We start from the raw sequence: 11,150 nt of genomic DNA on the forward strand, positions 1-11,150 counted from the left end.
ATGTTACTGTGATCTGGGAAGGTTATCAGTGGACTAATAGATCAATGCGCTAATAAACTAGGGTAAATCAAAATGAGCAGATTCATGATAGGCATTGCAAATTAGTATACACGCTGAAATACCAGAGATATACACGCAAAGGTGTACCAGAACGGCATAGTAAGAATGCCATTTATGTCAGACAGCGATATAAGTAGTATACAGAATAATACAATAATATCTATCGATAGATAAAAGGTATGAGATATTACACTCATCGGGCTTAGTAGAGACCAAGCATTCAGAGTCAGTTGCTATCAAAGTGACTCATAAAGAAACGCAGTGAGTTATAATTGATCAAAATATTCAAACCGCCGCTATGTCGCTTACCAAGCTGTAGCCTGGGGGGTACCTGAAGCAAATACTAAGTATGATTGATAGTAGTATATTCATATAAGAAATGTGGATAGTAAGGCAGATTATAAAGAGTTTAATGACTACATTGTCAGTACAGTACCAGAATAATCATACAAAGGAGGAGAATATCATCAATATATCTCCCCCAGAACAGGATGTGACAAGTGTATGAAGCTAAAGTGTCAGTGAAGACCAAGGTATCCTCCCAATACTGATACTGGCTCCAAACAGGTTCGTGATATTCTTGAACGTCACTGGCCGGTTCTCCTGGCAGACCCTGACTTACAGGGTGTTGTTCCTTCCACACCAAACATCACATATCGAAGAGGTAGAAATCTACGTGACTATCTGGTGCATAGTCATCATTCTGGAGTGATTTCTGTGTCAAAAAATTGGCTGAAGACATCGGTCACTGGTTCTCATCCATGTGGCCGATGTTCTTTTTGCCACTTAATGGCTACTACAAAAGAATTTACCAATCCACTTGATAACAGATCCTATCGGATTAAACAATTTATTAATTGCCGTAGCAAGGGAGTTATTTACATAGCCAGCTGCTCTTGTCCTAAGTTATATGTAGGGAAGACAATACAAGAATTACGGAGGAGAATTTCTAAACATCTAAGCACTATAAACCAAAAAGAGGATACACCACTGTCTAGGCACATCCGTCTTGTACATGATGGGGACATTCGCTCCTTGAAATTCTGGGGCATTACGCAAGTCAAACTTGGCCCTAGAGCAGGTAACCTTGACCGCAAGTTGTTACAGGAGGAGGCACGTTGGATCCATCGCCTTGGATCTCTCAGCCCAGGAGGCCTCAATGAGGGATTTACGTTTGCTGCTTTTCTGTGAATCCTACACGTTACCCAAACACTGGAACTATACTTCAGTTTGTATGATTATTCTGGTACTGTACTGACAATGTAGTCATTAAACTCTTTATAATCTGCCTTACTATCCACATTTCTTATATGAATATACTACTATCAATCATACTTAGTATTTGCTTCAGGTACCCCCCAGGCTACAGCTTGGTAAGCGACATAGCGGCGGTTTGAATATTTTGATCAATTATAACTCACTGCGTTTCTTTATGAGTCACTTTGATAGCAACTGACTCTGAATGCTTGGTCTCTACTAAGCCCGATGAGTGTAATATCTCATACCTTTTATCTATCGATAGATATTATTGTATTATTCTGTATACTACTTATATCGCTGTCTGACATAAATGGCATTCTTACTATGCCGTTCTGGTACACCTTTGCGCGTATATCTCTGGTATTTCAGCGTGTATACTAATTTGCAATGCCTATCATGAATCTGCTCATTTTGATTTACCCTAGTTTATTAGCGCATTGATCTATTAGTCCACTGATAACCTTCCCAGATCACAGTAACATCTTTTGTGCTGCTTACAGTAATTGTAACATCACCTTTAATCACCTCACAGCGCCAGCGTGTTAAATTGTATTATTATTGTATCACTCTGTTCACATTGTGCGTTTGTGCACCGTTTTACAAACTGTCTAGTAAACCTTTTTTTTTTTTTTTTTTTTTTTCTTTTAATAAAATTGTATTATTATTATTGTATCACTCTGTTCACATTGTGCGTTTGTGCACCGTTTTACAAACTCTCTAGTAAACCTTTTTTTTTTTTTTTTTTTTTTAATTTTTTTTTTAATTTTTTTTTTTTTTTTTTTTTTTAATTTTTTTTTTTTTTTTTTTTTTTGCATAGTAGCAGTGTCCCGATACTGTGTATAGCGATTATCTTGCTGTCCGGCATATACGCCATTCTGATTCAGTCATGCCAGTACACCAGTGTGTCTGTCTCCGTGTGTAGACTTGTACACTTATCTACAGTGTCCATGATAACTCTGCCTATTATGTCTTTCTACCCTATAAACGTATTGATCTATAAGCCCACTAATAACTTCTTTAGATCATAGTAATATTGTTGTGCCGCTCACAGCAACTATAATATCGTCTTTAATCAGGGCACAGCGTTTGTACCTAGAATGGTACTATTACTAATCACATTCGTTACTATCCCATCACTTTTCTCACTTTGTGCCTCTGTGCACTTATCTATAAACTCATCGGTGACCTCTTTCTTGTATTATAGTAATGTTATAATTATATGTACAGCGATTACCATCAAGCAGCCTGGTGTGCTTGTGCACTTGAGTGCTGTTCATTGGTGGCATCTAACTAGTAAGTGATTGGTGGCAGAATCTGTCAATCAACGGAGGAGGAGGCTCGGTCCTCTATTCCTCCTTGGATAGGCTATCGACTGATTGTGGACACATGTTCAGCTAGTTGCAGTGAATACTTAATGAGACTGACACCGCCGCTCGCTGTCATTGGCCCCGATACCCCTGAGGACGCTACATCGTAGCGAAACATGTCGGGGGGGCTTCTACCTTTATTTTAATAATTGTCCTATTGACACCTTTGAATCTAACTAATAACTAGCGCTCTGTGGTTGTGGTACTTAACCCTTTCTAGACAGAGCTCTTACGTCTGGCACTGTGCTAATTGCTGTCAGAAATGGACATTAACTTTTAAATTTCATGTAGTCTGTCCTTGTTGCAAATTGAATAAAGACTTTTTTATTTTATTTTTACTCTTTAATAATGGTTGGAAAACAGGGCTTATTTCTGCCGGCAGGCAGCCTTTTTTGAATTTGCGTATTCAACAAACCCAGAACTACATACCCTCTATAGTATCCCCTTTACAAACACGGCTTTGTTTGCCGTTGGATATTGCCTCTGCATTCCGGGATTTCTACGCTGCTCTGTATAATACGGACTCTACTAATCCGTCCGTGGCATCCCGTGAATTCAGGTTTAATATCTCTACTTACATCGCAGATTCCGGTCTACCCGCCCTATCGGAAGATAATATCACTAGCCTGGAAGAACCACTTACCACGCAAGAACTCTCATACGCTTTAAAACATTCCCGAATAGGCAAGGCACCTGGCCCAGATGGATTTACAATCCAATATTATAAAAAGTTTCTGACGGCTCTGGGGCCGCATTTCCTAGCCTCCTTCAATTCCTACTCTGCATCCTCCCCCATCCCTCCCAATGCCCTTAGGGCTCATATTGCGGTGATCCCCAAGCCTGGGAAAGACCCTACGCAATGTGCTAGCTACAGACCAATATCCCTCCTCAATACGGATATCAAACTGTTTGCCAAGATTTTGGCGGATCGTCTTTCACCACTGATTGGAGGAGTTGTGCATACAGACAAGGCAGGGCTCATGGTAGGTAGAGAGGCACGTGACTATACAACTAGAGCCATCAATTTTATCCACAAAGCCAAAATCTCCAAGGTTCCCCTTATGCTTTTATCTACGGACACCGAAAAAGCGTTTGATAGAGTCAACTGGACCTTTATGGAAGAAACCCTTTCACATCTTGGCCTGGGATCCCATATGAGGGGCTGGATAATGTCCCTGTACTCATGCCCATCTGCCCGAGTTCGAGTGAATGGACTTCTCTCAGAGGAATTTTCCATACACAATGGCAACAGACAGGGCTGTCCCCTCTCACCCTTGATCTTTGTACTGACATTAGAACCCTTTTTACACCATATACGTGCGAACTCGGATGTGAAGAGGCTAGAAATTAATACCTCAGCTAACAAGGTGGCTGCTTATGCGGACGATCTGCTTTTTTTTCTGACCAATCCAACCGTCTCCCTTCCTAATCTCATGAGGGAATTCCAACGCTTTTCAAGTTTATCTAATTTTAAAATTAATTTTTCTAAGTTCGAAGCCCTGAATATTTCTCTCCCAACCCATCTTACCGAGGCCCTGAAACAATCTTTCAGCTTTAAATGGACTCTGACAGCTCTGAAATATCTCGGGATTCGCTTATCATCAGATCTGAGAGATCTCTTTCAACTGAACTTTCCTCCACTCCTTGCTGAACTTAAGGCAGACTGCGCCAGATGGTCCAAAGGCACCTTTACATGGATGGGTCGATGTACCATCTTCAAAATGAATGCACTTCCCAGGCTACTATATCTATTTCAGACCCTTCCCATAGCTATCCCAGCACAGTTCTTTAAAGCGATCAATTCTCTTCAGATTGCGTTTGTTTGGAATGGTAAGACTCCGCGACTCTCCCGCACACTATTGTGTCGATCCAGGGCTTCGGGAGGGCTTGCACTCCCTGACGTCCGCACCTACTACATTGCATCTCATCTTGCTCGGGTAGTTGATTGGTGCAGACATGCGACATTTAAGTCTTGGGTGATTCTGGAGCAGAGTTTCTACTCTATTCCACTATCGGCTCTCCATTGGCTACATCGTAGCCAACTCAGACATCTCCACCATCACCCTACTATAGGCCCAACACTAGTATGCTGCTCTCTCCCTTCGGTAAGGACATCTTGCTTGCCACTCCCTTCCTCAATGTTTCCGATACTGGGTAATCCATCCTTTTTCCATTAGAATTACGGACCCAATTTTCCGTTCATGGCAGATCTCGGGATGGTATCGTGCAGATCGGTTCTTGATAGACGGTAAATGGCTCTCTGTTCCTCCGTTGGGACACTGGCGTTCTCTGCAACTACGACACTTTCTGGCCTCTATTTCAGCTCCTACGTCCTACCAAGTGGTCAAGACACCACTAGAGATCCTCTGTACAGGCTCTGACTTGGCTAGACATACATTGTCCGTAATCTATAAAGTCCTTATGGATCCCCCCGATAGGCCCTCCTCTGCATACATTTCAAAATGGGAAGAGGATCTGGAGATATCCTTCTCTCCCACACAAGAGCAGCGTATACTCCTTATGGCTCAAAAAACTTCAATTTGCTCAAGATACCAAGAGGCAAGCTTCAAACTACTCTCTCGCTGGTATAGGACCCCAGCCCGCCTACATAGCATCTTCCCCACAGCGTCCCCTATGTGTTGGAGATGTGGGCAAGACATTGGTACCCTCCTTCACACCTTCTGGTCATGTCCCCTCCTTACCCTATTCTGGGAAGGCATAAAACGGGTGATAATTGAAGTCACAGATACAAGTATAACTTTGGATGCGGCCCTCTTCCTTCTTCATCACTGCGACATCCCAGCGAACAAATATAAGCGCTCGCTGCTCCACTTTCTAGTGATGGCAGCACGTCATTGCATCCCACTACGTTGGAAGGATCCATCTCCCCCCACGCTATCCCTCTGGGTTTCACAGGTTAACAACATCATGCATATGGAGGACTTGACATCCGTTATTCACGACTCAAGCTCCAGGTTTTGTCAAACGTGATCTCAGTGGATAGTTTTTCAGGATTCAGACTCCTATAAAGATATCATACGAGAGCCACATTCCTTTAGTCAGCCTGAATAGCACCTCAGCCTCTGGGTTGCTATGGAGGGTCCCCTCCTTCTCCTTCCCGCTTTCACTTTCTTTCTTCATTCTCTAGCTTGAGAACTCAGCTCCAGCCTCACTTTGGAGATCTGAAATCCCCTTTTATTATCTTTTATTTTTCAATCAGAACATTAATGTATAACAATGTATTTATGCTGTTTATGCTTTTTGTACATTTGCTGTCGGAGTATGTACTCTAAATGTGCATTGCCTTGTTTTATGTACCCTTTATGTTACAAAATGGACCTCCTGGGTCAACAAAATAAAGAATTTAAAAAAATATATATATATTAGTTGATATACTGAATAGGCTGAATGTAGACATGGTCCAAGCTAAATTAAACAAAATACATGTGCACAAGGCCCCGGGACCAGATGGGTTACACCCTAGAGTTCTTAAAGAGCTTAGTTCAGGTATTTCTGTCCCCTTCTTCATAATATTTAGAGATTCTCTAGTGACTGGTATAGTACCAAGGGACTGGCGCAGGGCAAATGTGGTTCCTATTTTCAAAAAGGGCTCTAGGTCTTCCCCGGGTAATTATAGACCAGTAAGCTTAACATTGTGGGGAAAATGTTTGAAGGGATATTGAGGGACTATATACAGAATTATGTGACAAAAAATAGTATTAGAAGTGACAGCCAGCACAGTTTTACTAAGGACAGAAGCTGTCAACCAACCTGATTTGTTTTTATGAAGAGGTGAGCAGAGAAGCCTAGACAGAGGGGCCGGTGTGGATATAGTGTTTTTGGACTTTGCAAAGGCATTTGACACTGTCCCTCATAGACTTCTAATGGGTAAATTATGGACTATAGGTTTAGAAAGTATAGTTTGTAATTGGATTGAGAATTGGCTCAAGGACCGCATCCAGAGAGTTGTGGTCAATGATTCCTACTCTGAATGGACCCCGGTTATGAGTGGTGTGCCCCAGAGTTCTGTGCTGGGACCACTATTATTCAACTTATTTATTAATGATATAGAGGATGGGATTAATAGCACCATTTTTATTTTTGGAGATGACACCAAGCTATGTAGTATTGTTCAGTCTATGGAAGATGTTCGTGAATTGCAAGCGGATTTAAACAAAGTGTTTGGGCGTCCACTTGGGAAAAGAAGGTTTAATGTAGATAAATGTAAAGTTATGCCTCTGGCTACCAACAACCTGCATGCATCATATGTCCTAGGGGTAGCGACACTGGGCGAGTCACTTGTTGAGAAGGATCTGGGTGTACTTGTAAATCATAAACTAAATAACAGCAAGCAATGTCAATCAGCTGCTACAAAGGCCAGCAAGATATTGTTGTGTATTAAAAGAGGCATGGACTCACCGGGACAGGGATGTAATATTACCACTTTACAAAGCATTAGTGAGGCCTCATCTAGAATATGCAGTTCAGTTCTGGTCTCCAGCTCATAGAAAGAATGCCCTGGAGTTGTAAAAATTACAAAGAAGAGCAACAAAGCTAATAAGGGGCATAGAGAATCTAAGATATGAGGAAAGATTAAAACCTATTTAGCCTTGAAAAAAGACGACTAAGGGGGGAAATTATTAACTTATATGAATATATTAATGGCACATACAAAAAATATGGTGAGATCCTGTTTTGTGTAAAACCCCCTCTAAAAACAAGGGGGCACTCCCTCCGTCTGAGAAAAAAAGGTTCAACCAGCAGAGGCGACAAGCCTTCTTTACTGTGAGAGCTGTGAATCTATGGAATAGTCACCGCAGGAGCCGTCACAGCATGGACAGTAGATGGTTTAAAAAAAGGCATAGATAATTTCCTAGAACAAAAAAATATAAGCTCCTATGTGTAGAAATGTTTCCCTTCCCTTTCCCATCCCTTGGTTGAACTTGATGGACATGTGTCTTTTTTCAACCGTACAAACTATATGTAACTAAGTATGTACCCATGGTATTTTTGTTAGGAAAGTTGCATATATGATGATTTCACTCTCTTTGTATGCCTGAGTGGGAAAAGTGTGTAGGGACCCTTAGGGACAGGTAAGGTACTCACACTGTGAAAGGTAATTGTCACATTAATCTTAGAATTTATGAACTTATGGTTCATAAGATTATGGATAGAATGTCAGGTAGAGGAGAAACGGAAGGCAACGTCACTCCTGTAATTAGATTTTAGGTACTAAGACATCACCTCCTAGTTATGTATGCTAACTTGCCATGGTAAAGACCTGGCATCGGGTGACTTCATTGATATGTCCACTCCAAGCAAAGTGACCAAGGGAAGCTTCTGGAAATTTTTGTACCCAAGTGACAAGTCGAAAGGATGCCACTCTACATTGACCAAGCACCCAGATAGGCTGCTGAAAAGAACTGCTGACGCCACTCCATCAAGGCAAAGAAAAGACTCGTCCTACGGCGAAAGAACTCCACATACAAATTAGGAGGAAAGAAGACAAAAAAGATAAAAGAAAGAAGATAGAGTATTAATGGTGACTGGCAGGAAAGTATCCTTGAGGGGATAAGTGATATCTAGATTACCTAAGTCCAAAAGTATACTTAATTTTATCTAAAACCAGTAGCAGTAACAAGTGAGGTTGAGAAATATGACCCAACCAACACTTACCCAAATTGAATTTTCAAGTCCCTGTAAAATTTTAAAATTAAAGGCATGTTCATGGAAAAATACCACCGACATACTGAACAAGAGACAGCTGGCTTCCCTCCAGCTGCTCTGTCCAGTTTTACTGCTAGGGAGGAGTAGAAATTTTTCTTTGATCTGCTAACTACTCCACTGCAGGGAGGCCATAAGTGTAGGACACTACATCAAGTGTCATGAAAGGGGATAGTAAAATCTGGCATCATAATGGGGACTGATTTTGTTTTGCTAGAGGCTATTGATAGAACCTGACTACAGAGACTGTAGTCAGGACCGACTTTAATAATAGCATTATGTCCACCAGTAGCAAGTACACCCAAGAGTGAAACAGGTCTAAGAAGGCAAAGTAGGCAATTAAGAGCTATTACAAAGTGGTGAATTTTTTATATTTATATTATGATATGTTATGTAAATGGCACAGTTTCTCCTTAAATCTGGAAGTGGGCTAAACCTTGGCTCATCTCTAGAAGCCATCTACAAACATTATATTGTGATGCTTGTCAATAACTTACATGTTATTTAAGTAATCCTTACCTTAGAAATTGTTAGGTCCCATGCACACGAACGTGTTTTTACGGCCACAATTCACGCGCAAATTTGCGGGTGAATTGCGGTCCCATTCATTTCTATGGGCCCATGCACACGACCGTGGTTTCCACGGTCCGTGCATTGCCCGGGAGCCTGGACGACAAAAAGATAGGACATGTCTTTTTACGGCCGTATTTTGCGGTCCAGGCTCATTAAAATGAATTGACACAGCCATGTGCATGGCCCGCAATTTGCGGGCAGCCCGCGGGTGACACTCCACGGCCGTGCACACCACTACTGTCGTGTGCATGAGGCCTTCGTTTATTTAAAAAACAAACTAACAATATTAGTAATAAAAACACACTATTTGTAATACAATGACCTGGAAAAAAAAAAAATCTGTTCTAAAACTACATAAATATAACATAAACAAAATATATTACTCTTAGGGGGAGTTCACACTGAGTTTTTTTACAAGTTTTTTGACGCGGACACCGCAGCGGAAAACGCAACAAAAACACGCCAAAAAACGGCCGAAAATGCCTCCCATTGATTTCAATGGGAGGCGGAGGCGTTTTTTTACCGCGAGCAGAAAAAGAAGCGACATGAAAGAAGGAGAAAGAAGCGACATGCCCTATCTTCGGGCATTTACGTCTCTGACCTCCCATTGACATCAATGGGAGGCAGAGAAAGCATATTTTGCGTCGTGTTTGCCCATCGGCGCTCAATGGCCACAGACGAAAAACGCAGTGAAAAACGGCTCATAACTCAGTGTGAACCCAGCCTTACAGGGCCAGACATACCTTATGTGCAACCTGGCTAGCTGGTAGGTGGTCCAATGCCACCAATAAAGTAGCTTTCTACTGTCTATCAGATTTAGGCTATGTTCACACTGATTTTTTTTACAAGTTTTTTTACGCAGAAACCGCGCCAAAAAACTCGTCAAAAACGGCCCGAAAATTACTCCCATTGATTTCAATGGGAGGCGGAGGCGTCTTTTTCTTGCGAGCAGTAAAACCACCTCGCGGGAAAAAGAAGCGACATGCCCTATCTTCGGGCGTTTACGCCTCTGACCTCCCATTGGCTTCAATGGAAGGCAGAGAAAGCGTGTATCGCAGTGTTTTATGCCCTCGGCGCTCAATGGCAGCGGGCAAAAAATGCAGCGAAAATCGGCGTGCAGGGAGAGGAAAATCTGCCTCAAACTTCAAAACGGAATTTTGAGGCAGAAATTCCGCCTGCAAAAAACTCTATGTGAACATAGCCTAAATGTAAAGGACTGAGCTGATGAATTTCATGAATCACAATTGCTGGTGGATTGTAATAGAGACATAATGGGGCTGATGAGCTATTAGCTAGTAAGGTGCCCATATACTGTTCTTGAACGTGGGCGACCTGCTCTCTGTTTCCACCCGTTGTACGTACAATATTATTGAAAAACCTGTAAACTGTCATCATTTTTTTAACTGTATTGGACAAATGCCGGCCGTAGTAGGATGACTGCTATGGGACACAGTCCATGTGTATACATTGCGCAATTGAGTTCTAGATTCATTAACTAAAGTTTTTATAAAGCATGTGTGGGTAAAAGCACATATCGCATCTGTATTCATTGAGTAAATGTAAATATATATATATTTATATATGTGTAACACTTACCTAAAGCACGGATAGTCACTTTGAAATATATAACAGCAAAAATCAAAAAGACAGACTTCTGCATGGCTCCTCTCTAGACAAAGTCCCATCAGGAAATGTAATGCGCAATAGAATGTGATATTTACTAGTTATATTTAAGCTGATTGCTCAATTGCTGATGCTGCAGGAAAGGCTTCTCGTAAATAACAGAAAATTCGTAATAAAAAGGCACAGTCAAACACATACAGAACAAACAGAATTTAAAGGGAATGTATCGGATATTTATTTTTAGTTTCATTAATTAGACTTAAGTCTGTAGAAGAGAAATAATGTGTTTATTATTATATTTTTATGTTTTAGCTTTTTATTTTAAAATCTTTCCCTGGTGGCTGCCATATTGTAAAATCATGCTTCACTCTTGTATGGTCTGTATAGATAGTGCACCAGCGTGTCTGTGCTTTATGGCAGCTGCAATGAATGGAAGTTAAATGACAGAGAAATGTCAGAAGGCTAACACAGACTCTAGAAAGTGGTGGCGTACAGCCCTCTCCCCCAGGAGTCGCATACAGAGCCTTATTTGTGTATATAATA

At 41.3% G+C, this 11,150-nt stretch overlaps 1 protein-coding gene across 2 annotated transcripts in view; it reads right to left on the reverse strand.

Annotated features, from left to right (window-relative positions):
* LOC142663241 (uncharacterized) overlaps nt 1–10,691 on the reverse strand; it is a 34,258-nt gene extending 23,567 nt beyond the window's left edge. For both annotated transcript variants that reach the window (XM_075841737.1, XM_075841736.1), the window contains exon 1: nt 10,581–10,691. In XM_075841737.1, the coding sequence (XP_075697852.1) occupies nt 10,581–10,644 (64 nt within the window). In that variant the 5' untranslated portion in view covers nt 10,645–10,691. The remainder of the gene's footprint in view (nt 1–10,580) is intronic.
* Nucleotides 10,692–11,150: the final 459 nt, after the last annotated feature.

The sequence above is a fragment of the Rhinoderma darwinii genome, chromosome 11 (assembly GCF_050947455.1).
Source record: "Rhinoderma darwinii isolate aRhiDar2 chromosome 11, aRhiDar2.hap1, whole genome shotgun sequence".
Taxonomy (NCBI): Eukaryota; Metazoa; Chordata; class Amphibia; order Anura; family Rhinodermatidae; genus Rhinoderma; species Rhinoderma darwinii.